Source organism: Lemur catta, chromosome 3 (genome assembly GCF_020740605.2).
Source record: "Lemur catta isolate mLemCat1 chromosome 3, mLemCat1.pri, whole genome shotgun sequence".
NCBI classification, from domain to species: Eukaryota; Metazoa; Chordata; class Mammalia; order Primates; family Lemuridae; genus Lemur; species Lemur catta.
This window is the reverse complement of record NC_059130.1, coordinates 126,526,570-126,553,400: the sequence shown is the minus strand read 5'-3', so window position 1 is coordinate 126,553,400 and position 26,831 is coordinate 126,526,570. Positions and strand designations below refer to the sequence as shown.

The following is a 26,831-nucleotide window of genomic DNA, read 5'->3' as shown; positions in this document are numbered from 1 at the left end:
CCTCTGAGGAAGGCCCCCTGCCAGGGGCTGCTTCCGCAGGGACCTGGGAAAGAGGAGGGGCCCCTCCCAGTCTCCTCCCACACTCCCCCCATGGAGTGGAGAGGGGGGAGCTCTCTGTCCTCACAGGCAGCCGGCTGTTTCCAGCTGTGTGGCCTATGTGTGTGCATGTGTTTGTGTGCACGTGTGTGTGTGCACGTGTGTGTGTGTGTGTGTGTGCACGTGCCTGCAGCCCCAGATGTACCAGTCCGTGCACTCGGGAGTTCTGGTCGGAGCCCCCACTGGTGGGCCGTGGTCCTGGTTTTCTACCCCGTGGCAGGTGCTGCAGGTGTTAGGCCAGTGGCCTTGCCTGTGTCCTGGGGGTGGGGGCCTTGGGACTGGGCTCTCGCCTTTGTCTCTGTGCACACGTGAGTCTTGGCCTCTGCCTGCTGTGGCTGTGCAGTGCCCTGCCCCCGCCCTGCCCTCCGTGCCTGGTGAAGGGCCTCTCACCTTCCCCTACGGGCCCTGCCTCTGTGAGGACTGAGGTGGTTGCTGGGTGTCTGAGATGATGGGCCTGCTCGGCAGGGCTGCAGTGAGGACAGAGTCCTGGGGCCGGTGGGGTTCGCTGTCCCCTCACACGTCTGCCAGACTAAGATGCTGACACAGCCAGCCCGGGCTCTGTCTGGAGGCAGCAGGGTAGTTAGGGAGTCAGGCTGGGCAGGGTGAGAGGGGGCCTGTCGTTGGCCTGAGCCTTCCCTGCCCCTCCGCTGCGCAGCCCGCCTTGGCCACTCCCACACTGCGCCCTAGAACAGCCTGCTCCTGTGCCCACAGATGTGAGGCTCCAGTGCACATCTGGGAGAGATGAGACAAACACCTGGGCCAGGTTGTGGCCAGCCATGACTGAGAGGCCAGTGGGGAGGGGGTGTGCACCCACTTCTCTTCTTGGGGGAGGCTCAGGCGTGAGGAAGGCCTTGCTCTCCTCCACTGGTGCATTCATCAGCTCCTTCCTCTTCCTCGCGTCTGTGCACCATTTCGTTGGCAGTGGGTCCTCACGGGGCCCAGGGAGGCTGCTGCTACCTCCTTCATGGGCCCAGGGCAGGGCTCTGGCCAGGCTCCCCGAGGACGTGGAGGTGAGAGCAGGGCACAGCAGGTGGTCGCCGTGGCTGGGGTGAGGCTGGGAGAGAGATGCTGTGGGCCTGGGGCAGGGGAGAGGGGCCTTCCCACCTGACATGCCTGGCCCCGCTTGGCTCCGTGGGGAAGAGCTCTGGGTGCACCACGCCAGCTGCCTCCCAATCTCCTCTCTGCCCACATCTGCAGCCTTCTCCCCTCTGGGTCTGTCTCTCTGCCTTTCCTGTTCATCCTAACACCCTGCTGGCCAGCGCCTCCGTGAAGCCCTCCAGCCCAGACCTGGTGCTGGGTTCTCAGCTAGGGCGCCATGTCCTCCTGACTCACCAGGCATTGGCCACACCTGGGTGCCACCCTGGCCCCACCAGCGCTCCCCTTGCTGCTGGAGGTGGCAGGGCCTGGCTGAGAGCTGGTTTGGGGCCGCTGGAGGGGCAGGACAGAGGGCACAGATCACCCTACCCAGTGCCGAACTGCTCTCCAGGTGCCTGCTCTCCCCTCCCACTCAGCTGGCACCTCTGGTGGCTGCAGCCCTCCTCCATAGGAGCCAGCTCCCAGTCTCCCACCCGCTGCCCCTGCCAGGCCTGGGGCTACATCACACTGGCCCCTCCTGGTCTCCGGCAGCCTCCCAGTCCATTCCCCACTCTGGCCTTGTAGTTGCCTCAGGCTGTGGGTTCTTCCTCCAAACCTGTGCAAGCCACCTCCACCTGTCAGGTCTCTGCAAATACCACCCCTTAAGGACTCCCCAGTCTGAGGGACACCAGCCCATCTGAGCTTTGTTTGAAATGGGCCAGGCCCACAGAGGGGCAGGGGTGGAGGGGTTAGGGTTAGGGTTGGGGCGGTTGGTTAGTGAGGGGTGTGCTGCTGAGTGATGGAGGTGGGGAGAGGTGGTGGGACCGCAGGCTTCCAGGGACCCTGCTAGCTGCCCTATGAACCAGCCCTGCTGAGCCCCTTCCCAAAATTCTCACTGGATCCCACCACCCTTAGGAGCAGGTCAGTGGTCCAGAAGGCCTTGGTGGGTGGGCACACAGAGCCCACAGGGTCTGACTTGGCACCTGGGTCTCACCTGGGGTCAGCCGGTGGTGGCTGGTACTGCAGCCCTGGGCCCAGCAGCACATCCAACACCCCCATCTGATCTCCCCACCCCCATCCCCTGCAGCTCCACCACTTCCCCTCCACCACTGGGCGCTAAACACCCGTGAGTGTGACCCTGACCTGTGACCTGTGACCGGCTGCTTCTGGCTCCTGCCCTCCTGGCTCCTGACTCTGCTGCTTAGTCTCTCTGGGGATGAGGGCAGAGGGACTCATGCTGGGTGGGGCCTGATCTCAGCTGGTCTGGAGGGGAGGCCCCTCACTGGAGCTGGGGGGTGTCTGAACCCTGTGTGTGCACAGGGCCAGCACCGCCCTCCCACCCTTCCCAAGAGAGCCCAGCCCAGCCCCTCTGGAGCTGGGAGAGGGGTCACCTGCATGAGAAGAAGCCAGGCAACCTTGTCCACCCTCTCCAGGCCCCTCCCCACCTTCTCAAGGCCAGAGAAGTACCCAGAAGGACCCAACCGGAGGCTGCACATGTCCACATGGGGAGGTGGATGGACACATACTAGTGTGTGCTGGGGGCTGAGCAACAGGCTTTGTGTGTTGTAGGAAGGTGTGTCTGACACCAGGTGAGAATGAACACAGGTGAATGGGGAGGAAGAGGAATACCCTGTGTGTGTGTGTGTTTAACATCCAGCGTGTGCAGGTGGGGGGGATGTCCAGTGTGTACAGGTAGAGGGGGACATCCAACCTGTGCAGATGGGGGTACATCCAGTGTGTTCAAGTGGGGGGGGGACATCCAGCATGTGCAGGCAGTTGTGTGCATGTAGTACCTTCATGATGGAGACCTGGAATACCTCTTGTATGGGCAAATGTGTGGCCATTCGCAGGTTGCTGTTGGGATGAGCCCAGAGATGCCCGTCAGGGGTCTTCTGTTCCTTCCTGGGCATGAGCCTGCGTGGGCTGGTTGGGGCTGGATGATTTTGTCTGAGAGCTTAAAATAGCTGGACTATCCTGAGCTTCCCCCCCACCCAGTGCCCCTGCTGGGCCTGGGGCCTCAATGGCCCTTTGTCTCTGAAGGCATCCCCGCCCCAGTGGGGGGCTCAGGCAGGCCTGGGGCTGGGCGGGGCCAGGCTGCCTGCCTGTTCTCCAGCCAGCCCTGAGCCTCATCCCACAGCTGGTGGGGGCCAGGCAGGCCCCCCGCATGTGGGCATTCAGGCCAGCCTGTTGGGACCCCACTGCTGGCAGATCCCAGGGTCTGTGTAGGGGCAGAGTTCCCAGGCAGTGTGTGAGGCCTCCCCTGTCAGCCCTGCCCCTCCCCCCACGTTGGTTCTATGCCCCCCTCCCCCTGCAGAGCCCCTCATGGCTACAGGTGGCGGCAGCAGCCGGGCGTGTGTGTGTGTGTGTGTGTGTGCATGTGTGCGCTGGGCGTTGCCAGGGGTTGGACTGTGGCACTGACCTGGGGCCCCCTCTGAGCCGGGCAGTGAGTAGCAGATGGGAACGTGTGTGTGAACCGCCCTGGGCTCCCCAGCTCGTCCTTTTCTCCTGCTAAGCCCTGCCCTGGGGAGATAAAAAGTCAGACCCTGCCCTGGGTGCTCAGGGAGGCAGCATGGCCGGACATGTCATCGTGGTGTGGACAGTGCCAAGGTCCAGCAGGGTGGGGTGGTGGAGTAGTAGCTGCCCCCAGAGAGGGTGAGGCTGGTGGGGGCTGGGGAGCGGTTTAATGGATTGCTGCTCTGGGCTTTGTTTACCTTGGATTTCCCTGCAGGTTTCATTAGAACACCGGTTCCAGGGCCCCGGGGAAACGTGAAGACCTCCAGCCTGGGTGATGGGGCAGGGTGACTCCGTGACTGCCGTGTGGGATGTGGTGTTTGTGTGCCTGGCTGTGGGACAGGAAGGAGTCCAAGGAGAGGGAACTCGAAAGCTAGGGTCGCACCGCTGGGCTGGGATGAAGAGACATGCGGGGGGGGGGGGGGGGCTCGTGGAGAAGCCCACCTGCCCAGGGAGACTGAGCAGGGTGGAGGCTGCAGGGACAGGGAGGGACCCTGGAGGGTCCAGATGGAGGCCCTGGGGGGTGGGAAGTGCTGGTTCCAGGGCCAGGGCAGATGGGCCCCCAGGAGGTGGGTGTGGTCAGTGCTGCTTTCCCCGATGGACCCAGGAGGCCTGAGCGTGGCCAGGGCTGGCACTGGTTGCCCAGGCAACCTGCTGGCCGCGGTGTGTGGGATGTGAGTGCGGCTGGCTGTGTGGCAGGGCTAACACGTGTCAGTTAACAGTGGTCAGCGGCCGTGGGAGGGGACTCGGAGGGGTCCCGGGGCCTGGCAGAGGAGACCCTCACGCCTGGGAGGACTTGCTTTCCTTGGGAGAACCCCCGCCCCCAGGCTCAAATGGAGGTGGGGTAGGCGCCGGGGTCATTGCAGGGACACTGGGCGTGTGACCAGGTCCGGGCTGGAAGGGGCTGCGGAGGAGGGCGGGCGTCTCTCCCGAAGGGCTGCAGGTGGCGGAGAGGCTGCGGGCCGAAGGTCCTGGTCATAGGGGTGGTCACCTAAGCGCTCTTGGCTGAGGAGGGTGGAAGTGACTGTTGTGGACAGTAGGGGTGGCGCGCGGGACCCTCGCCGACCTCCTGGAGCCCCCACTTTTGGAGGGGCCAGGGAAAGGGGCGACCTCGGGCGGGTGGTGGAGACGCGGGACTAGAGGACGGGGGCGGGGCAGGGGCCCCCGCCCCCGCCGTGACGTCACGGCCCCAACGTTCTTGGCGGCCTCTCGGGGGCGCTCCAGGCTCGCGGGACCTGCCGGGAGTCCCGGCGGCTATTTGCATGTGGCTTATTTGCATTGGGTCATTTGCTTGTTTCCTCGCCGCCCGGAAGGGAGCTGGGGGTGCGCGGGCAGCTTGGGGTGTCGCCATCAGTTCGTAGAGGGGTGGGCGAGGCGACCTCTGGGCCCGTCATCTCAGCCACCCTCGGGCTTGCACCCACCTGGAGACCCCCACGGCCCGCGGGGCCGGGGAAGCGCTCGCGCGCACACGCACGAGGACACGCGCACCCGCGCGCGCGGCCCGAGCCGGTCCTCCAGCCCGGTCTTCGGTGCGGGCCGGGCCCCGCGCGGGGAATCGGATTAACCCTGGGGAGGCCCCGCCGAGCACCTGCTCTGCGCCCCGGCGCCGCCCCAGTCCCAGCGCCCCCAGCCCCTGCCCCAGCCCGGGCTGCGCCCCGCACCCCAGCGCCCCCCGCCGGCGCCCCAGGGCCGCCCGCCCCGCACCCCAGCTCCCCTAGCCCCAGTCCCGCACCCCAGCGCCCCCAGCCCCCGGCCGCGCCCCGCACCCCAGCGCCCCTAGCCCCAGCCCCGCGCCCCCGGCCGCGCCGCGCACCCCGGCGCCCCCAGCTCGCTCCCCGCCCCGCACCCCAGCGCCCCCAGCCCTCTCCCCGCCCCGCACCCCGGCGCCCCCAGCCCCGCACCAAAAGTGCCGTGTTTCCTGGCAGCGCCGCGTCCTTGTCCACCGACCCTCTCTGCTCGGCGAGCTGCGACTCCCCGCGGACGCCGGGGTCCCCGGAGGCGGCTTTCCTTTGTCTGCGCTCCCCGCCCTCCTCCGCGGCGCCCTCGCCCCTCACTCACCGCCCAGCCCGCGAGGGCGAGGGGATTTGCGGGCGGCGCTTTATTCTGCCTCCTGCTCGCTGCCATCGCCGCTCCGCCTCTGCCGGGGAAGAGCCGCCCAGACCCTCCTTCCTGCCGCCGCGGACCCCTCCAGCCGGCGCCGGGCCCCAGAGGCTCCGGGAAGGCTGAGCGCAGCGGGAGAGCTGCCGGCCGGGCCTGGGGTGTGGACCGCAGGAGTGGCTGCCTCCGCGTCCAAATTGGGGATTTCTACTCCGGAATAATTCTACACACCTCCTATAATGAGTCTGGAGAGCTCCGGAGGGGGCCTGGCGCCCCTGCCTGGGGCTGGGGCTGGGGCTGAACTTTGAGCACAGCTGCTGTCCGCTGCCCCAGGGGTCCCAGAATGGGGACAGTAGCCCTGAAGAGGCCCAAAGGCACTCCGTGAGGACCCTCCACGCCCCAGGAGAGGGGCCGAGGAGCCCAGGCCATGCCTCCACTGCCGCTGGAGCGGGACCCCCGGCAGCAGCCTGGTGTCTCCCTGCTGGTTCGCTACTTCACGATCCCCTGCAACGTCTGCCTGATCCTGCTGGCCACATCCACTCTGGGCTTGGCCGCGCTGCTGTTCCTCAACACCTGTATGTGGCTGCCGGGCGTGGCCGCCCCACCTGCCCAGGGGGCTGCTTCTGCTGGCTGAGCCCCACCTGCTGCAAGGGCTGGAGGGCAGGCGGGGTGCAGAGTGGCTTGGGGCTGTTACAGGGCTCGGGTGGGCCCACCTGCATCTTCTGGGTTGTGTTTCCTCAGGAACCCTGGGGGGCCTCTGGAGGCCTGTCCGTGAGCTCTTGGTGGGGTTGACCCTCAGCCTGAGCTGCAGAAACATTTCCTGTGGGAGTTGGGGGCTGAGGGGCAGCTGGCCACGTTGGGAGGTGCAGGGGGAAGGGCTGGCCTGGACTCTTCTCGGGAAGCAGTAGCTGCCGGCACCCCAGCCGCTGGGGCCCCACCTGATAGGGTCAGGCTTGACCATGCAGCTGGGGGGGGGCAGAGAAAAGCCAGGGCCGCTGCTTCCCAGCCTCCCCAGCCTGGATGTCTGGGGCTGGGTGGGGAGGGGCGTGGGAGGGCGCGGTGCTTCTTCTAGGCCGGGCAAAGGGCCGGGACAGGGAAAGACCTGCTCAGAGGGGCCTAACTCAGAGATCTGTTTTTTCCCAGACAAACCCGGGACTCACTTTACCCCAGCACCTCCGACGCCGGCTGACGGTGAGTGGGGCCGAGCTTGGGGGTGTCAGGTGGGCTGTGGCGTACTTGTGGATCCGGGGCCACTGAGCAAGCGCCTACCACGTGTGGTCGGTGTGTCTGGAAGGGGAAGAGGCTGGACTGCAGAGCCTGGTCCTTCCTGGGGGCCTGGGCGGTCGGGTCTGGGGGCACAAATGTACGGCTCTGTCTTCTCTGGACATCAGCAGCCTCAGCCTCAGAATTAGGAACAAGTCCTGGAACCCACAAGTGGAGCTCACGACAGGCAACGTGCAGGGTGGGGGTGGGAGTTGGTGGGTTGGGGCAGTGGGGTCAGTCTGGTTGGGGGGCTTCCTTTCCTTTGTCCTCCTCCCTGTTGAGGAAGGGGTGGGGCTGGACAGAGGCTGGAGGTGGACAGGCGGGAGGCCAGGCTGGGGGCGCGGGAGGGCGCCAGCCTGCTGACAGCTGTGTGAGGAGGGGCCGGGAGGGTACCCTGTGGGGAGGTGGGGTGGGCAGTGCTGCTGACCTGCCCTGTGGGCTGGGGCCTGGCCTCCCAGTGGGGCTGCTGGCGTGTGGGCCGCAGCAGTCGGGGTGGTGTGAGGGAAAGTGAGGAAGTGAGGAAGTGGTTAGGGCTGCTCGGAGCAGGGCTGGGAGGCTCTTGGCGCCCTCGGAGCCTGGGGTCCTCTCCAGCAGGTGGGGAAGTACCTGCCTCATCGCTGGGTCCCCTGGTGGGCAGGTACCTGTGCAGGTGCACAGAAGCCACATCTACAGACCTGTCTGTACGGGAGGTGGGGCTGTGGGTCTGTCCTGACTAAGACTTGGGGTAGGATGATGGCATCGGGGCTCCTGCAACGGTTGTGGGTGGGAACTGCCGGTCTCCTTCTGGGGACTGGGCCACAGGCTTTCCCTGGATGGGCCCCTGGGTCTCAGGAGGGAGGCATGACTGCTGGAGGTGGGCTGCACCGGCGGGGAGCCCTCCTTCCCTCTGTCCACAGCCCTGCGGTGCCCGCTTTGTGCTGGGAGGTAAGGAGGGGCAGGGGGTGCTCAGGGGTCTGAGAGGCAGGGAGTGGGGGCTGGGCACCCAGTAGCAGCAGCTGGATTCAGGGGCACAGGGTTGAAGGCTCTCCTGTGCTTCCTTGGTGGCTGTCCAGGCGGGGGTCACCTGCAGCCAGCTGCCCTCTACTCTGGAGGCCACGATGCTCCCAAGCTGCAGTGTGCTCTCTTGGCTGATGGGCTCCTGGTCCCAGGGGCCCTGGCCAGGGTCTGCACCAGGGGTGGGAGTGAGGGGTAGTGGCTGTGGGGGTCCCACCCTAGCCCTGGGTTCTGGCCCTGCCTTCTCCTCTGTTGGCCCCCAGCCCCAGCCCCAACAGCCACACCCCGCCTCAGGCTGTTCCCACAAGATCCTTAAGGCCCCTCCGAGCAACTAGCCCCTCCTGGGTTGTAGGGAAGGGAGACCTGTCTGCATAGCCAGGGTGCTTGGGGCCAGCATGGCCTTGTAGGGGTGTGAGCCTGTGGCCCCCAAGGGGCCTTCACCTGGGGTGTTGCTGTTCCCCCTCCTAAGACACAGAAGCCCTTTGGGTGTGTGACCTGAGGTATTTGGGGGACACGGAGTTGCAGGAACCTGTGGCAGCCTGCTTGTCCCACAAGACCCCCTTGCTCCTGGCAACCCCTGGACTAGGGGCAGGAGGGTGTGACTCAGACAAGTCCCCCCATCTCTTAGGAAGGGGCCCAACCCTCCCAGTGGGACAGGCCACGTGGAGGAGAAGGTCTTTGCTGGGTGGGGCCTGTGGGCAAGGGGGCTTGGAGCCACCTGGATTTAAAGACCTGGCTGGGGGGGAGGTCACCCTCCCCCCCAACATCCTCAGCCCCCTCTCCGGAAGCCCAGAGGCTGGTGAGCTGTGGGACCCACCGCTGCACACCTGGGTCCCACATCCACACCCCACCCCACTGCACACTCAGAGATGGCTACACGCCATGGCCATTGCCATGTGATACGTGTCTAGCTGTGGCCACAGGCGGGGCTGGGGCATCGGCTCCCTCCCCCGGCCCACCCGAGACCAGAGAGGGAGTTAAATATACCCCAACGGGCAGCTATAAAAAGCCGCTGCCGCCTCCAGCGACAGTGCGTGTTGTGAGGGGGGCTTGGGCATGCAGCAGAAGGGATTGCGTGGGGGGCTGAGTGGCTGAGGGGGCTCCCACAGGAGGCTGAGGCAGGGCAGGCATGGCAGAGGTGTACCCCGGGGTACTCCGGAGCTGACCTGTGAGGGACTCAGGGCTCACGGGTGCCCAGGTGTGCCACTTGCATTGCTGAGGCTGCGCAGGCAGCGACCAGGTGCACAGACCCTCTGAGCCCAGCCCTGCCGTCCGGTAGCAGCCAGCGTCGCTCTGGCTCTGTCGGGGCCTCAGCTGTGCCTCAGCTTCCTCCCCTGCCAAGGGGCTTGAGGGTGTCGTGTCGGGGGTGTGCAAGTGGTGCCTGATGCACGCAGGGCGTGGCTGCTGTGATGGGCTGTGTCTGCGCCTGTGTGAAGGTGTGCACATGCAGTGCACGTATGGACATGTGCACACATGTGTGTGCCTGTGCTTGTGTGAAGGTGTGCACATGCAGTGCACATGTGGACATGTGCACATGCATGTGTGCCTGCACCTGTGTGAAGGCGTGCACATGCAGTGCATGTGTGGACATGTGCACACGTGTGTGCTTGTGTGAAGGCATGCATGTGCAGTGCACGTGTGGACATGTGCACATGCGTGTGTGCCTGTGCTTGTGTGGTGTGCAATACATGTGTGGACATGTGGACACGTGTGTGCATGTGCATGTGTGAAGGTGTGCATGTGCAGTACATGTGTGGACATGTGCACATATGTGTGTGCCTGTGTGAAAGTGTGCACATGCAGTGCACTGTGGACATGTGCACACGCATGTGTGCCTGCACCTGTGTGAAGGCATGCATGTGCAGTACCTGTGTGGGCATGTGCACACACGTGTGTGCCAGTGCTGCATGCACCTGTCTGTGCAGGTGGTCTCTGTGCTTGTGCAACCAAAAAACTCATCTGGAGCCTCTGCGATCTCTAGTGGGTTCCGTGGGAAGGTGGGCACAGGAACAGGCAGTCTCGAGGTGGGCAGCCCCTCACCTGAGCCCACCGTGTGAGCGTGGGGCTGGGGGGGGCTCCCTGGAGGCAGTGATGCCTGAGCTGAGTCCTGAGATGTCTTTTCAGCGTGGACTGGGGACAGGAGCAGGTATCAGCACCTCGTTCTCTGAGCCTTGGCTTTGCCACCTCATGTCATCAAATGCTATAGCTCTGGGAGCCAGCAGGTGTCCCCCACTCACAGCTGGGGGGACCTCCCGAGGGAAGCTGACTCCCAAAGGTCGTGCAGCCAGTGGTGGGAGAGCCCAGACCTGAACCCGCCCACCAGACCAAGGTGGGAGCCAGTGCTCAGCTCTGCTCAGCAGCCCCTGGGGGTCCCTGCACTGCCCTTGGCCACAGCAGAGCCTGTCCATGATGTGTCATCTCTGGTCTGCCACCCCAAGCCCTCGTCCTCTGTGCCCCTGGCCAAGTGCCCCGGCCGGGCTCATCTGGGATTAGCTGCCGTCATCATCACCTTCCTCCCCAGGTCTTGGGGAGACACAGCAGAGCCTTTGGCTGGGCTGAGGAGGGAGGAACAGGTTTCAGTGGGTGAGGAACAGGTGTCCCTGGCCATGGGGTTGGGACCCTGGGAGAGGTCTGGCTGGGCCAGGGTGGCCAGAGGGCTGAAGAAGGCTGAGCCCAAGGAGCAGACACACAGCAAGCGGCCAAGGAGCCCAGGCCCACAGAGGTGACCAGGTCCCTGGCCGTGGGGGGGTGGGACCCTGCGGGGGAGCTTGGTCAGCAGGTCCAGCTGAAGAGAACAGCTGCCGGGCATCAGCTGGTGCCTGTTGGTTTTGGCCGGGGGGTGTGCCAAAGGCAGGAGAGGGCCGAGTGTCGGGGTGCGCCGAGGGCGGGAGGACAGGGAAGGGGAGGAGGGGCCGTGGTGCACATAGCTGGAGTCTGGTTTGAACCAGGACAGGGGCGGCGGAGGCTGAGGACAGTTCTTATCCCTGTACTCAGGATGGGATAGGACACAGTGCTGTGTGTGGGCCCCTCTGCAAGTAACCCCCAGCCTGACCCCTGCTGCTCCTGTGCACAGGAGGGGACACTGAGGCACAACAGCATGACAAGCTGTGGGTCCCGTGGTGGGTGGAGACAAGAGTGGGCAGTCTGTCTGCAGCATCTGCGGTGGCAGAGGAGAGGCAGGGGGCGGGGGTCCCTGTTCACTCAGCCTTCTGGGGTGGGCTGGGGACACCAGACAGACACCACCAGAGCCTGAGGTGGGCTGTTGCCGTGGCAACAGCTGGCTCTAGCTCCCAGTGCACCCCACCCTGCTTGGAGTTGGGGGGCTTCCTCCCGCCCCACTTCCCATGCCTGCTGGGAGGTGACGGGCTGGCCATCCTGCCCCCTTTGATGTGACTTATTAATGATAATGGGACCCAGTTAAACATTTACTAGATCCAGACAGCTGCGGCCTGTCCCTTCCCATGCTGTGCTCCCGGGGCTGTCCCCAGCGGCTCGGGGCTCGCCTGTCCGTCTGCCTTCTTCCCCCGAGCTCAGGGACTGAGAGCGGGCCCCTCCCTGAGCACCCCTCATCTGCATGTGGGGAGCGGCCCCTCCAAGGCCGAGGTCGAGGTTCCCGATGGGACATGTGCTGGGCGCTGTGGTCTGCAGTGTTGACGACTAACGTGTTAGAGAACAGAGTGACAAGCGTCCCTGAGAAGGTCGCCGTTGACAGGCGGGGGGTGGGGGGCAGACAGTGGGACAGCAGAGGCTGGGGCAGCACTGGGCAGGGCTGGGCAAGGCAGGGGAGGACGAACACAGGCCCTGGGGGCCCAGTGGGCGGGAGGGAGGGAGGAGCTGGCCTGAGACCTGGCCTCTGCCCCTCGCCTGGGCGGGACCTCCTGGGAGGTGGCAGCAGTGCCCAGGAAGGGTCCTGAAGGCTGTCACGCCTGGGCGCTGAGGGTGTCCCAGGAGGGGCCGTGGTGCTGATGTGGGCGGGGTTGTGATGGAGATGGCACGGCCGTCTCTGCGGTGGCACTGGTGGGGGGGTCCCCATCTCTGGGGACACAGGCGCAGGCTGGTGCGAGCTGTGGGAGAGCCCCCTCCACGGCCGCAGGGCTGGGGCACGGGGAGAGTGCTTCCCCATCCTCGGTGCGTGGGGCCTGTGAGCGTGGCCGTGGGTGGAGTACTGGTGGGCGCGGGTCGCTGTGTGCGTGGGGGGTCAGTGCACGGTCTCACGGGCGGTGGGCGTGGGATCAGGCGCCCTGGCGGCCGGTCCTGACCAGACCCTCCCTCCCTGTCCCACCCGCAGCGTGCCGGGGAATGCTGTGCGGCTTCGGCGCAGTGTGCGAGCCCAGCGGGGAGGAGCCGGGCCGGGCCTCCTGCGTGTGCAAGAAGAGCGCCTGCCCCAGCGTGGTGGCGCCCGTGTGCGGCTCCGACGCCTCCACCTACAGCAACGAGTGCGAGCTGCAGCGGGCGCAGTGCAGCCAGCAGCGGCGCATCCGCCTGCTCCGCCGCGGGCCCTGCGGTGGGTGCTGTGGGCGCGGGCGGGCCTTGCGTCGGGGGCGGGCCCTGCGTGGGGGCGGGCCCTGCGTCGGGGGGCGGGCCCAGAGGGGGCCTGGCGTGACCTACACCAACGACACCAACAGGGTCCCGGGACCCCTGTGCCAATGTGACCTGTGGCTTTGGCAGCACCTGTGCACCCTCAGCCGACGGGCAGTCAGCCTCCTGCCTGTGCCCCACGACCTGCCGGGGCGCCCCCGAGGGCACCGTGTGCGGCAGCGACGGCGCCGACTACCCCAGCGAGTGCCAGCTCCTGCGCCGCGCCTGCGCCAGCCAGGAGAACGTCTTCAAGAAGTTCAGTGGCCCCTGTGGTGAGTGCCGCGCGCTTGCAGCCGGGCTCTGGGCAGGCGACGGCCCTGACTCCGGCCCTTTCGACCCCCAGACCCCTGCCAGGGAGCCCTCACCGACCTGAGCCGCAGCTGCCGCGTGAACCCGCGCACGCGGCGCCCGGAGATGCTTCTGCGGCCGGAGAGCTGCCCTGCCCGGCAGGCGCCGGTGTGTGGGGACGATGGCGTCACCTACGAAAACGACTGCGTCATGGGCCGCGTGGGCGCTGCCCGCGGTCTCCTCCTCCAGAAAGTGCGCTCCGGCCAGTGCCAGCCTCAAGGTGGGTGGCTCCCGGGGATGGTCCCCCTGCCCCACCATCCCTGCAAGCCTGCTCTGCCCTCACCGCCTGGCGTGCCCGTGGGTCCCGTGTACAGCCTGGGGGGGGGCGGGGCTAGCAGGGGCTCTGATCTCTCTGTGATGTCTGCGCCCTCCTCCCCAGACCAGTGCCCGGAGCCCTGCCGCTTCAACGCCGTGTGCCTGTCCCGCCGGGGCCGCCGTCACTGCTCCTGCGACCGTGTCACCTGTGACGGGGCCTACAGGCCTGTGTGTGCCCAGGACGGGCACACGTATGACAACGACTGCTGGCGCCAGCAGGCGGAGTGTCGGCAGCAGCGCACCATCCCCACCAAGCACCGGGGCCCGTGTGGTGAGCGCCCTGGAGTGGGGTCCAGGCGGGGGGGTGGGCTGGGCCTGCGTCGCTCCCTGTCCTGACATCACACACCATCGTCATCCCTCGTCATGCTCCTTCCGGGGTTCTGGGCGAGGGCTGGTCACGCCGGGAAGGCTCTGGGGGGCTGGAGGCTGTGGGGGGGGTGCCTGGGCCAGGGTGGGGCGGAGGTGGGGGCCTTGGGCAGGCTCCCTAGTCCCTGCTCCCAGCCCTCCCTCGGTCTCCCTACACCATACCCGGCCACGACACTGGGGTCCCAGACTCTTGGGGTCACACAGCCACCAGCCCCCTGAGAGGCAGGGTCCCGGTCAGAACCTGAGGGGCTGGTGGGGGTGGCAGCAGCCGGGCAGCGGCCGCGTGTCCCGAGGGGTCGGCTGCCGTGCTCCGCCTGCCTCTGTGCGTCTTGGTCAGGGCACCGTCTTCCTGGCCCTCCTTCCTGCGTCTGTGTCCTCTCCTCGGTCCTCTCCTCCCCGTCGGCTCCGCCTCTTGTGTCTTCCAGCCTGACCCCTGGCAGGAGGAGGTGCCGGCCGCCCACCTGGAGTCTGCGGCCCGAGGTCTGCCCCCGGCTCGGCGGGGGGGTGGCTCGCTGCTGCCTGGCCTGTGGCCCCCGAGCAAGTGGACAGACACCACCTCCCCCTGCGGCCCCGGGTGTGACTCGGGGTGCAGACTGCTTCCCCCCCCACGGAGGGAGCCCCCGACATGCACGTGTGTCCTGTGGCTACTGGTGGTCGGGGGTCAGGGGTCAGTGGCCAGGGCAGGCTGGGCAAGCCTGGCCCACAGCCAAGCGGGCAGTCGTGAGCACTCCTGGGGCCGCCTGGGCCTGTGTCCCTGTCCGCCTGTGTCGTGTCTGTCCCTTCTCTGCTGTGTCCTGCATCTGGCCCTTCTCCCCGTTCGCTCTTCCTCCGCCATCCCCACCCCGGGAAGGGACTGCTGCGTGGGGCTGGGGGCTCGGCCCGAAGCCGAGGGGGGCCCGCGGGCCTGCTGAGTGCCCGTGTCCCCCCCCAGACCAGGCCCCGTCCCCGTGCCGCGGGGTGCAGTGTGCGTTCGGGGCGACGTGTGCCGTGAAGAACGGGCAGGCAGCCTGCGAGTGCCAGCAGGCGTGCTCGGGTGTCTACGATCCCGTGTGCGGCAGCGACGGCGTCACGTACGGCAGCGCGTGCGAACTGGAGGCCACGGCCTGCACCCTCGGGCAGGAGATCCGGGCGGCCCGCAGAGGACCCTGTGGTCAGTGGTGGGCGGGTGGGTCTGGGCGGGGGAGGGCTCTCCTGGTCGCCTTGGTGACAGAGCCCCCTCCCCAGACCGCTGTGGGCAGTGCCGCTTTGGAGCCCTGTGCGAGGCCGAGACGGGGCGCTGTGTGTGCCCCTCGGAATGCGTGGCCTCGGCCCAGCCCCGTGTGTGGTTCTGACGGGCACACGTATGCCAGTGAGTGTGAGCTGCACGTCCACGCCTGCACACACCAGATCAGCCTGCACGTGGCCTCGGTGGGACGCTGCGGTGAGTGGGGCCGTGGGGCCGTGCGGCCGGGCGGGCCGGGGTCCCTGCCTCCGCCAGCCAGGCCTGCAGACCCCGCCTGGCCCTTTCTCCTGCAGAGACCTGTGGAGACAACAGTGTGTGCCTTCGGGGCCGTGTGCTCAGCGGGGCAGTGCGTGTGTCCCCGATGTGAGCGCCCCCCGCCCGGGCCCCGTGTGCGGCAGTGACGGCGTCACCTACAGCAGTGCGTGTGAGCTGCGGGAAGCCGCCTGCCGCCAGCAGATGCAGATCGAGGAGGCCCGGGCAGGGCCATGCGAGCAGGGTGGGTCCAGGGCGCAGCTGGCCTGAGCCGCGGGGCACCGGCATCAGACAGGGGCCCCGTGGGTGACACAGTCCCCACTCCCCACAGCCGAGTGTGGCTCTGGAGGCTCTGGCTCCGGGGAGGATGGCGAGTGTGAACAGGAGCTGTGCCGGCAGCGAGGTGGCATCTGGGACGAGGACTCGGAGGACGGGCCCTGCATCTGCGACTTCAGCTGCCAGAGTGTCCCGCGGAGCCCGGTGAGCCCCACCTGCCTGGGCTCCAGGCGGGCGGCAGGAAGGGCCCAGGCCGCCCACACTTGACACCTCCCCTCCAGGTGTGCGGCTCAGACGGCGTCACCTACAGCACCGAGTGTGACCTGAAGAAGGCCAGGTGCGAGTCGCAGCCAGAGCTGTACGTCGCGGCCCAGGGAGCCTGCCGAGGTGCGTGGGTGCCGCGGGTGTGTGTGCAGCAGCCTCTGTTCCCGTGTGCACTGGTGTGAGGCAGGGTGCACATGTGTGCTGGGGAGGGCTGGCATGTATGGTGCGTGTTCCTGTGAGCGGTGTGGCACGTGGGTGCATGTGCAGCAGCCTCTGCTCCCGTGTGCACTGGTGTGAGGCAGGGTGCACATGTGTGCAGGGGAGGGCTAGCGTGTATGGTACGTGTTCCTGTGTGAGCAGTATGGCATGTGGGTGCGTGTGCAGCAAGCCCCTGCTGGGCGCCAGGCCAGGCTGCGGTATCGGGGGCCACAGTGGACCAGGTGGGGCTCCGCCCTCTGGGTCTTTCTCTCTTGTGGGGCGAAACTGGCTGTGGTCCAATAAATGCACCAAATTTATTACAAGCTTATGCTCATGCGTGTACACAGATGCATGTCTGCACAGGGTAAGTGTGTGGGAACATGGACAAACGTGCACGTTTCATTGTGCGTGAGCCGGCTCACACAGACGTTTTCTCAGCGTATGTGGGGGCCATGTTTCCATGATTTGGGGTATTCTATGTACATGGGGCTTTGTGTGTTCTGTGGGTTCCTGCTCTTGCATTTACAGACACGTCTTCACGTGTGACGTGGTGGCCTCACCTGTGACCTCAGCCTTGGGCTCCCAGGCCTCGGCGGGAGCAGGCATCGGGGCTGGGCGGTCATGGCTGAGGTTGGCAGAGGCAGGGTGGCTGGGCTGGGCGGCGTCCAGTGCTGCATGAGGTCTGAGCCCTGTGCCCTTCCCTGCAGGCCCCACCTTGGCCCCGCTGCTGCCCATGGCCCCCGGGCACTGTGCCCAGACCCCCTACGGCTGCTGCCAGGACAACGTCACTGCCGCCCGGGGTGTGGGCCTGGCTGGCTGCCCCAGTGAGTACCCGTGCGTGGCTCTGACCCCCCGGCCAGCCCAGGGCAGCTGTGGGGCCGCGCGACCCTGCCCTGCCTCGGCCCCGCAGGTGTGTGTCAGTGCAACCCACACGGCTCCTACGGCGGGACCTGCGACGCAGCCACGGGACAGTGCTCCTGCCGCCCAGGCGTGGGTGGCCTCCGGTGCGACCGCTGTGAGCCTGGTTTCTGGAACTTCCGAGGCATCGTCACCGATGGCCGGAGTGGCTGCACCCGTGAGTGAAGGGGCCCAGGCCTGTCCACGAGCCCAGTGCTCCTGCCTGTGTCCCCAGCCCCGTGCTGTCCGCCTCACCTGCTCAGGCCCTGGCCTGACGCACACCTGGCTGGGACTGGGCAGTGCCGGGGTGCAGGCCGGGCTCTGGGGGGGCTGCCCAGTGCAGACGTCAGGTCTCCCCCAGCCTGCAGCTGTGACCCCCGGGGTGCCGTGCGGGATGACTGTGAGCAGATGACCGGGCTGTGCTCCTGCAAGCCGGGGGTGGCTGGTCCCAAGTGTGGGCAGTGTCCGGATGGCCGTGCCCTGGGCCCTGCTGGCTGCGAAGCAGGTGAGGGGGGGAGGGGCTGGTGCTGATCTAGGGCATCCCGCATTTGGTGGGGCCCCGTGAGCTGGCGGTTCCCGTGTCTGTGCCCCAGCCCCTGTGGCCCGCGGGACCTGTGCGGACATGCGCTGCGAGTTTGGTGCGTCCTGCGTGGAGGAGGCTGGCTCCACCCACTGCGCCTGCCCGACGCTTGCCTGTCCCGAGGCCAACGCCACCAAGGTGAGGGTGCGCACCGCGGCGGGCGGGCAGGGGGAGGCCTCGCCCGAGCATCCTTGCCCTGTGCCCAGGTCTGCGGGTCGGACGGAGTCACGTACGGCAACGAGTGCCAGCTGAAGACCATCGCCTGCCGCCAGGGCCTGCACATCTCCGTCCGGAGCCCCGGCCCGTGCCAGGGTGAGGCCGACAGCCACCGCCCAGACTGAGCAGGAAGCCCGACCCTTCCCTGACCCTGGCCCCACCGCAACCTCCCTGTCCTTGCAGAGGCTCCTGGTGCCCGCCCGACACTTGCGCCCGTGACCAGCTCAGGGCTTGTCCTGAATGAGGCACTGCCGCCCCCGCCCAGCGCCCTCCCCCTAACTCCCGGCAGTACCCCCCGCAGCCGGCCTACCCGTCCACCCGCGTCACGGCCTCGGACCACTGCCAGCGTCCCCAGGACCGCCATGCGGCCCGTGCTGACCGTGCCCCCGACAGCACCCTCCCCTGCACCCAGCCTGGCCACGGCTGCCTTTGCCGAGTCTGGCAGCGCTGACGGGAGTGGAGACCAGGAGCTGAGCGGAGACCAGGAGGCCAGCGGGGGAGGCTCCGGGGGTGAGGAGGGCACAGGGTGCGGGGGCAGGTCTAGAGTGGGCGGGACTCCAGGGCATGGGGGCAGGTCTGGGGTGGGCGGGACTCTGGGTGCGGGGGAGGGGCAGTTCTGGGGTGGGCGGGACTCCGGGGCATGGGGGCAGGTCTAGAGTGGGCGGGACTCCGGGGCGCGCGGGCAGGTCTGGGGTGGGCGGGACTCTGGGGTGCGGGGGAGGGGCGGTTCTGGGGTGGGCGGGAATCCGGGGCATGGGGGCAGGTCTAGAGTGGGCGGGACTCCGGGGCGCGGGGGCAGTTCTGGGGTGGGCGGGACTCCAGGGTATGGGGGCAGGTCTGGAGTGGGCGGGACTCCGGGGTGCGGGGGAGGGGCAGGTCTGGGGTGGGCGGGACTCCAGGACGCAGGCAGGTGGGCAGGCCCAGGAGAGGCTCTGTCTGTGGCTGGGCTGAGACTCCGCCTCCCCAGGACTTGAGCCCCCTGAGGGCAGCGGCCTGGTGACCTCAGGGCCGCCCGTGGAGCGGGCTTCCTGCTACAACTCGCCTTTGGGCTGCTGCGCAGATGGGAAGACGCCCGCGCTGGACGCGGAGGGCTCCAACTGCCCTGGTGAGTGTGTGGCCACAGGCAGGTAGAGTGAGGATCAGCCTGGACATGGCCGGGGTGCCGTCCCCACCCCTGGGCAGCAGGTCGGTACCGAGGGTGATGGTCTTGGGGATTCGGCGCACGCACACGCGTGGTCTTGGTCCCTGCACACGTGTGCTCAGGACCCGTGCCTAACCCGTCTCTCTCGCTGCAAGCCGGCCTGGGCGCTGCTCCGAGGAGTCCGCCTGGTAACTGACGCCAGCCCTGTCCCGGGGTCCCCACTAACCTCACGACCATCTGACTAACATCCACCTGCCCTGCGTGTCTTGCTGCTGGGGCCGGGGCCTGGGCCGGCCGGGGGCCAGGTGGGGCCAGGAGGTGCTCACTGCCCCTCCCCTGCAGCCACCAAGGCGTTCCAGGGCGTGCTGGAGCTCGAGGGGGTCGAGGGCCAGGAGCTGTTCTACACGCCCGAGATGGCCGACCCCAAGTCGGAGCTGTTTGGGGAGACAGCCAGGAGCATCGAGAGCGCCGTAAGCGGGGTGCGGGGCGCGGGGTGCGGGGCGGCCCCCGCCCAGCCACTGGCTGTGCCCGGGGACAGACCAGAGCGGCACCGGGGCCCCCGGCAGCCTGGAGGGGACCAGCTCCAGCAGGACCTGGGCGGCCCCCGAGTCGCCGCCTCCGCCCTGCCCGCAGCTCGAGGAGCTCTTCCGGAACTCCGACGTCAAGAAGGACTTCCGCAGCGTCCACCTGCGCGACCTGGGACCTGGCAGATCAGTCCGAGCCATTGTGGACGTGCACTTTGACCCCAGTGAGCCTCCCCCCCCCGCCCCCCGGTGTCTGTGGGAGGCGGTGGGGGCTGCGGAGGGGCTGCGTACTCAGAGCCCCTCCTCCCCAGCCACAGCCTTCAGGGCTCCCGACGTGGGCCGGGCCCTGCTCCGGCAGATCCAGGCGGCCCGGCGCCGGTCCCTGGGGGTGAGGCGCCCGCTGCAGGAGCACGTGCGGTTCATGGACTTCGGTGAGCCCCTGTGTCCTGTCCCTTTCCCGTCCCCACTCCCAGCAGACCCTGACGGCTGCCCCCACCCCCAGATTGGTTTCCTGCCTTCTTCACGGGAGCCACTGCCGCCGTGGCCACGGCCAGAGCCACCACTGTGGCCCGCCTGCCATCTGCAGCGACCCCTCGGGCCCTGTACCCCAGTCACACGAGCCGGCCAGTCGGCAAGACCACCGCCCTGCCCACCACGCGCCGGCCCCCCACCACTGCCCCCAGCCGCGTGCCCGGACGCCGGCCTCTGCCCGCAGGCCCCCAGCAGTCCCCAACGGCCTGCGACTCCCAGCCCTGCCTCCACGGGGGGACCTGCCGGGAGCAGGACTCGGGTGGGGACTTCAGCTGCAGCTGCCCGGAGGGCAGGGGCGGCGCCGTCTGTGAGAAGGGTAAGGGCGCGTCCGGTGGGGTCCTCGGCGCTTCTCCAGCCAACACTCCCCGTCTCTCTGCAGCTCTGCCCGCCCCAGTGCCAGCCTTCGGGGGCCGCTCCTTCCTGGCCTTCCCCACTCTCCGTGCCTATCACACACTGCGCCTGGCGCTGGAATTCCGGGCGCTGGAGCCGCAGGGGCTGCTGCTTTATAACGGCAACGCGCGCGGCAAGGACTTCCTGGCACTGGTGTTGCAGGGCGGCCGCGTGCAGCTCAGGTGGGGTGGGGCGGGGCTCATGGGGCAGGGCTCGGTGCTGGAGTGCAGCTCAGGGGGCCGGGTGGGTGCAGCTGGGGGGGGCAGGGTAGATGCAGCTCAGGGGGCCGGGTGGGTGCAGCTGGGGGGGGCAGGGTAGATGCAGCTCAGGGGGCTGGGTGGGTGCAGCTGGGGGGGCAGGGTCGGTGCAGCTGGGGGGGCAGGGCAGATGCAGCTCAGGGGACCAGGTAGGTGCAGCTGGGGGGGGGGGCAGGGTAGATGCAGCTCAGGGGGGTGGGGGGGCAGAGCCCAGGGGGCCTGGCAGAGCTGGGTGGGGCACGGCTCAGGGTCAGGCCAGACCAGGGGTCCTGAGCGCCTGCTCCCCGCCCCAGGTTTGACACGGGTTCCGGGCCTGCAGTGCTGACCAGCACGGTGCCCATAGAGCCGGCCGTTGGCACCGCCTGGAGCTTATCGAGGCACTGGCGCCAGGGTACACTCTCGGTGGATGGTGAGACGCCCGTTCTGGCGAGAGCCCCAGGGGCACCGACTGGCCTCAACCTGGACACGGACCTGTTTGTGGGTGGCATCCCTGAGGACCAGGCTGCCGTGTGAGCACCGCGGGCGGCGTGGGTCTGGCCTCAGGCTCGCAGGGGCATCGAGAGGCCCAGTCTTGCGAACAGCCAAGGGGGGAGGGCGTTGCCCCCCTTTATGTCCCTGTGGCGTTGACCCTACTCCTGACCCTGTCCTGCGGTGGGGGGCTGCCCGTGGCTGGGAGGGGCTGACCCCGACGTCAGCCCCACTCCCAGCCCAAGCTGCCTGGGCCCAGCGAGGTCCTAAGCGGCAGATGGGTTGGGAACGGGGGTGTCCCTGAGCCCGGGCCTGGCCTGTCGGGTGTCCGTGACCCCTGACCCCGTCCCCTTCCTGGCGGCAGGGTGCTGGAGCGGACTGCCGTCGGCACTGGCCTGAGGGGCTGCATTCGCCTGCTGGACGTCAACAACCAGCGGCTGGAGCTCGGCGGCTGGCAGGGGACTGCTGCCCACAGCTCTGGTGTGGGCGAGTGCGGGGACCACCCTGCCTGCCCAATCCCTGCCGCGACGGTGCCCCGTGCCAGGCCCTGCAGGCCGGCATGTTCCGTTGCCAGTGCCCGCCTGGCCGCTTCGGTGAGGGCGGGGCCCGGGCTGGGTGCTGGGGGTCCATGTGTCTGTAAGGGGTCTTAGGCCTCTTGGGACCCCCATCCCGTCTCCCTCCCTCCAGGCCCGACCTGCGCGGAGGAGAAGAGTCCCCTGCCAGCCGAACCCCTGCCATGGGGCAGCCCCCTGCCACGTGCTGCCCGCGGGGGGGGCCACGTGCGAGTGCCCCCTGGGCCGTGGGGGTGCCCTCTGCCAGATAGGTGGGGCGCGGGGCTCTCAGGGCAGGGTGGGGCAGGCTGGGTCGGGGCCCACGTTTGGCCAGGTCTGGGCTCCAGTTCGGGTTGGGGTTTGGGTTGGGGCCCGGCCTCACGTTAGGTTTTGAATCAGGCTCGGGGCTGGGGGCCCTGGGGGTGCAGAAGCCTGCGTGACCTCCGCCCGGTCCCCACAGTCTCGGAGCCCGACGATGCACGGCCCTTCCTAGCGGACTTCAGCGGCTTCTCCTACCTGGAGCTGAGCGGCTTGCACACCTTCGGGCGGGACCTGGGGTCAGTGCGGGAAGGGGCCGGCCCGCCTCTGTCCACCGGTGGGGGGCGGGACGTGAGAGGCCCACGACCCCACTGACCCCAGGGAGAAGATGGAGCTGGAGGTGGTGTTCCTGGCCCGCGGCCCCAGCGGCCTGCTCCTCTACAACGGCCAGAAGACGGACGGCAAGGGGGACTTCGTGTCGCTGGCGCTGCGCGACCGCCGCCTGGAGTTCCGCTACGACCTGGGCAAGGGGGCCGCCGTCATCAGGTGGGCGGGTACGGGCGGTGCTGCCCCAGCGCGGGGCGGGCTGGTCGGGGGGCCGGGCCCACTCACACGCACCCCCCTCGCCAGGAGCAAGGAGCCGGTCACCCTGGGCACCTGGACCCGCGTGTCGCTGGAACGAAAGGGCCGCAAGGGCTCCCTGCGTGTGGGTGACGGCCCCCCAGTGCTGGGGGAGTCCCCGGTGAGTCCCCGCCACGCGTGGGGCCGGGGCCCCTCCCTCCCTGCCTGCTGCCACTGCCGCCGCCTCCTCTTCCTGCAGGGCCTGGCCGCCCGCGGCTCTCACTGAACTGTCCTCTCTGTCTTGCTGTCCTCTGCTCCCCCTGCTCCCTGCTCTCTGCTCTCCTCCACAACCCCCACGCCCTCGGATGTCAGAAATCCCGCAAGGTACCGTCCGCCCCCGTCTGGCTTGTCCGTCTCTGGCGCCTCCGCCCTAGCGTAGCTCCTTCCCCGACTAGGGACCCTGCTGTCCCTGTGGTTAACGCTGCCCCTAGCGAGGCCGGGCCTGGGGGCGTTGGGCGTCGCAGGGGTCCCCCTGGCCTGGGACTCGGTGGCCCTCGCAGCCCCTCACCGGCGCCGTCCCCCCCAGGTCCCACACACCGTCCTCAACCTGAAGGAGCCGCTCTACGTGGGGGGGGCCCCCGACTTCAGCAAGCTGGCGCGGGCAGCCGCCGTGTCCTCCGGCTTTGACGGCGCCATCCAGCTGGTACATGGGGTGGGCGGGGCGGCAGAGTCCCCAGAGGGGTCTCCGTGTTCCTGGGGCCGGGGTGGCAGGGGAGACCGAGGCTCTCACCCCCGCAGGTCTCGCTGAGAGGCCAGCAGCTGCTGACCCAGGAGCACGTGGTGCGGGCCGTGGACGTCTCCTCCTTCGCCGACCACCCTTGCACCCGGACCTCAGGCCAGCCCTGCCTCAACGGGGCCTCCTGTGTGCCCAGGGAGGCCGCTTACGTGTGCCTGTGTCCCGGGGGCTTCTCGGGGCTGCACTGCGAGAGGGGTGAGCGCCGGCGGCAGGGGCTGGGCCGGACCCCCAGGCCCGCTGGGCCCACCTCACCTCTGCGTCCTCTCAGGGCTGACGGAGAAGGCAGCGGGGGACCTGGACGCGCTGGCCTTTGACGGGCAGACCTACGTCGAGTACCTCAGCGCTGTGACTGAGAGGTAACTGGCCGCCACACACCCGGCCTCCGCAGCCCGCCGGCCCTGTCTGTGCCCCGTGCAGGGGGGTGCAGGACCCTGCAGGCGCCCGCGGCCCAGAGGGGAGGCCCGGCGCCCACCCACCCCCCTCCCTCCTCTCACCGTCTGTCTCTTTGTTTCCAAGCGAACTGACCAATGAGATCCCAGCGTAAGTAGCACCGGCCCCTCCCGCCCCACCGTTCTCTGCCCCGGCCCCCCATCCCTGAGCCCCACGAGGGCTGGACTGTGCATCGGGGGCCGGGGAGCTGTTCATGCTGCATGGGGCTCAGTCTCCTGGTGCAGAAGTGGGGCGTGGCCCCCCGTCCTGGACGCGGGCCGAAGGCTGGTCACCTCACACCCCCCAGCCAACCCCAGCACCGAGGCACCAGCACAGGCGTGCCCATGCATGTGTGTGTGTGAGCACATATGTGTGTGTGTGTCCATGTGTGCGTGTCTGGGTGTGCGTGTGCACATTGTATGTGTGTGGGGGAGTGTGAGTTCTCTGTGGTTATGTCCGTATGTACGTGTGTCTGGGTACGTGTGTATGTGCGTATGCACATGTTTACATGTGTACTAGGGTATCAGGGGCCACTCCCAGGCAGGCAGCCCCCCAGCCCCCAACCCCTGCCCCGCCCACCTCACCCCTGGGACTCTGCACGCCGCCTGAGCCTTGCCCTCCCTGGGTGTCCACACGTGCGTGTTGCATGTGTGCTGTTGCCAGGGCTTTTTGGGGGTGGGGTCAGGCGTGTCTCCATGGACACTTGCTCCTCCCCTTCCGTCTGCGAGGGGTGCGTCAGCCCCACCCACCCCCGCTTACCTGCCTCCCTCTCTTCCTGCTTCTAAGCCCCAAAACTGCGGATTCCGGGGCTTCTCACAGGTGAGCACGCGGCAGTGCCTGGCCCTGCCTGCTGGCCGGTCACCTGCCGTCCTCCCACCTCCCCGGGCGTCTGCTCCCAGCTGTCCCTCTGTCTGTCCCGTCCCTCCTCTGTTGGTGCCTGCCCACCTGCCTGCGCCGTCGCCCCGGGTCCCGCCGCGGCCCCTCCTTGCTGCCGTCCTGACCCTGACCTGCCTTCTGCCCCCAGCGAGAAGACGCTGCAGAGCAACCGCTTCGAGCTGAGCCTGCGCACCGAGGCCACGCAGGGGCTGGTGCTGTGGATGGGCAAGGCCACGGAACGGGCAGACTACGTGGCACTGGCCATCGTCGACGGGCACCTGCAGCTGAGGCTACGACCTGGGCTCCCAGCCCGTGGTGCTGCGGTCCTCCCTGCCCGTCAACACCAACCGCTGGCTGCGGGTCAGGGCGCACAGGTCAGCGGGGGCCCGGGCATTGCCTGCGCTTGCCTGGAGGGGCTGTGCCCGTCACTCCTGGCTGGGCAAGGTTGGGAAGGACAGGACAGGCCGCCTGACCCGAGGTCAGTGCCGGGGGGGGGTGGGCAGGGAGGGACAGGAAGACATGGGTAAAGCAGTCACCGTCAGGGGACTGCCATCTGGAGAGGGAGCTGTTCCCTGCCCGGATGCTGGTGGGGACGTGTCCCCTGGTCTGAGCGAAGCTTGGCCTGCTGAGTGCCGCAGCCACCAGCTGCTGTTCTGGGGGTCAGGGCCACCCCATCCTGGCCCCCTGGGGTGGATGCGGCTCGGAGTGGGGGAGGGCGCTCTGGAGCCCCTGGTGGTCTCGCCCCTCCCCCAGGGAGCAGAGGGAAGGTTCCCTTCAAGTGGGCAACGAAGCCCCTGTGACTGGCTCCTCGCCGCTGGGTGCCACACGGCTGGACACAGATGGAACCTTGTGGCTTGGTGAGTGTGGGGGGAGGCTAGGTGGTGGGGGCCCCACTGGTCTCCTGGTATCCGAGGGACAGATGCCAGCCCCCTCAGCATGGTGGCGATGGCCCGGCTGGGGCAGGGCTCTGTCCTCTCCCACCTTAGCCCTGCCACTCCCGGGGCTGTGGGCAGGAGGCGAGGCCTGCGGTGGGCCACACCCGCCGGTCCCCTGGTCTCCCCGGGAGAGTGGGTCCATCGGTCAGCAGTGCTGAGTCGCAGTTGGGCCACCCGTCTGTCCTGCAGGGGGTCTGCAGAAGCTGCCCGCGGGCCAGGCCCTGCCCAAGGCCTACGGCACGGGGTTCGTGGGCTGTCTGCGGGACGTGGTAGTGGGCCAGCGCCCGCTGCACCTGCTGGAGGACGCTGTCACCAAGCCAGCACTGCGGCCCTGCCCTGCCCCGTGAGCTGGCACCCGAGCCCACCGCCCACCCTGCTGTAATTATTTTCTATTTTTGTAAACTTTTTGCTTTTTGATATGATTTTCTTGCCTGCTCGTGGGCCAGAGGGACTGCTGGCCCGGCCCCCTTCCGTCCAGGCCGCCGCGCTGCGGAGACAGACCGTGCTGAGGGACTCGCGGGCACCGTGGCAGCGTGGGGGGCTTGGCTTGATGGCAGCCTCGGACGAGCCCCTCTGCCTCAGGGTGCCACGCCTCAGGCCGCGCACTGTGCCCCCCCGGGTCCTCCGTGTTCCCCTCGTGTCCCTAGCCCGTCAGCAGACCCTGCTCCCGGGTCACCCCGGCTCCATCTGGCGCAGGGGTTGTGCTCACCCCGCGGGGCCCTTCTCAGTGTGAGCTGCTCCCTGCCTGGCCCGGACCTCTCGTGCCAATGCTGTGACTTAGGGGCTACACTGCACCCCCCAGCCGTGTCCTGCAGTCCTGAGGTGCTGGGGAGCAGAGGCCAGGCCAAGGCCTGTCTGGGGCTTCCCGCCCCTCAGCTGGCCCTGTCCATCCACCCAGCTGCCCTGGACGTGGCCGCGCCCCTGCCCCACGACCCAGGTCCCAGGAGGGGCCCTGGAGGGCACGGGCAGCTGTGCCATGGCTCTACTGCCTGTCGGCCGCACGTCCAGCCTGACCACCACCTTGTCCTTCATGCATCGATTTCATCTGACGCTGAGTGGGACTCTGTCCTTCCTGCCCGGCCTGAGCACAGCCAGGCGCTGCCGCGTGGCTCAGCCTCACTCCGGGTCCAGGGTGAGGGGCTGTGGTTCTTGCTGAGAAGGAGCAGGGCCGGCCGGCGTCTGGCCAGGGCGCAGGTGCCAGGGCAGTAGAGGTGGCTCTGAAGCCAGAAATGCCTTAAATTGCAGCGTCCCATCTCACCCCCACCCTTGCCGCCCGGCCCAGTCCTGGGAGCCAGGTACAGCTGGCGGGGTGGCCGCCAGACCCTCGCCGGGGCCGCACTGGGGCTGGAGGGGGCCCCGTGGCATCATGTTACTAACTCCAGGATGTGTGTGTCGATCACCGTGAAATAAAGTCTGAAAGTTTAAAGGAGGCGCTTGAATCTGCCGTCCCACACGCCCAGGGCCCAGCCAGTAGCTTCTGGCTCAGCTCCGTGGTGAGGACACAGGCTTTGAACTCCCTCGGGTGGCCCTGGGTGGAGCAGGCAGGCCCTGCTCTGGGGATGGGGCTT

General features: G+C 68.2%; 1 protein-coding gene across 1 annotated transcript in view; it reads left to right on the top strand.

Moving 5' to 3' along the window:
- AGRN (agrin) overlaps nucleotides 1-26,689 on the top strand; it is a 33,278-nt gene extending 6,589 nt beyond the window's left edge. The window contains 41 exon segments of the mRNA XM_045548812.1: nucleotides 6,922-6,969; nucleotides 12,323-12,538; nucleotides 12,660-12,884; nucleotides 12,956-13,180; nucleotides 13,340-13,546; nucleotides 14,573-14,791; nucleotides 14,866-14,954; nucleotides 14,956-15,061; nucleotides 15,157-15,170; nucleotides 15,172-15,240; nucleotides 15,242-15,359; nucleotides 15,447-15,595; nucleotides 15,673-15,778; nucleotides 16,561-16,677; nucleotides 16,764-16,928; nucleotides 17,112-17,255; nucleotides 17,344-17,468; nucleotides 17,537-17,642; nucleotides 17,730-18,056; nucleotides 18,514-18,651; nucleotides 19,030-19,157; nucleotides 19,321-19,435; nucleotides 19,523-19,642; nucleotides 19,714-20,058; nucleotides 20,122-20,314; nucleotides 20,683-20,898; nucleotides 21,222-21,358; nucleotides 21,361-21,450; nucleotides 21,545-21,570; nucleotides 21,572-21,680; nucleotides 21,869-21,965; nucleotides 22,048-22,212; nucleotides 22,297-22,408; nucleotides 22,600-22,611; nucleotides 22,814-22,930; nucleotides 23,026-23,218; nucleotides 23,292-23,379; nucleotides 24,477-24,615; nucleotides 24,617-24,702; nucleotides 25,082-25,185; nucleotides 25,453-26,689. Coding sequence (XP_045404768.1) covers nucleotides 6,922-6,969; nucleotides 12,323-12,538; nucleotides 12,660-12,884; nucleotides 12,956-13,180; nucleotides 13,340-13,546; nucleotides 14,573-14,791; nucleotides 14,866-14,954; nucleotides 14,956-15,061; nucleotides 15,157-15,170; nucleotides 15,172-15,240; nucleotides 15,242-15,359; nucleotides 15,447-15,595; nucleotides 15,673-15,778; nucleotides 16,561-16,677; nucleotides 16,764-16,928; nucleotides 17,112-17,255; nucleotides 17,344-17,468; nucleotides 17,537-17,642; nucleotides 17,730-18,056; nucleotides 18,514-18,651; nucleotides 19,030-19,157; nucleotides 19,321-19,435; nucleotides 19,523-19,642; nucleotides 19,714-20,058; nucleotides 20,122-20,314; nucleotides 20,683-20,898; nucleotides 21,222-21,358; nucleotides 21,361-21,450; nucleotides 21,545-21,570; nucleotides 21,572-21,680; nucleotides 21,869-21,965; nucleotides 22,048-22,212; nucleotides 22,297-22,408; nucleotides 22,600-22,611; nucleotides 22,814-22,930; nucleotides 23,026-23,218; nucleotides 23,292-23,379; nucleotides 24,477-24,615; nucleotides 24,617-24,702; nucleotides 25,082-25,185; nucleotides 25,453-25,610 — 5,663 coding nt within the window. The 3' untranslated portion in view covers nucleotides 25,611-26,689.
- The last annotated feature ends 142 nt before the right edge of the window (nucleotides 26,690-26,831 follow it).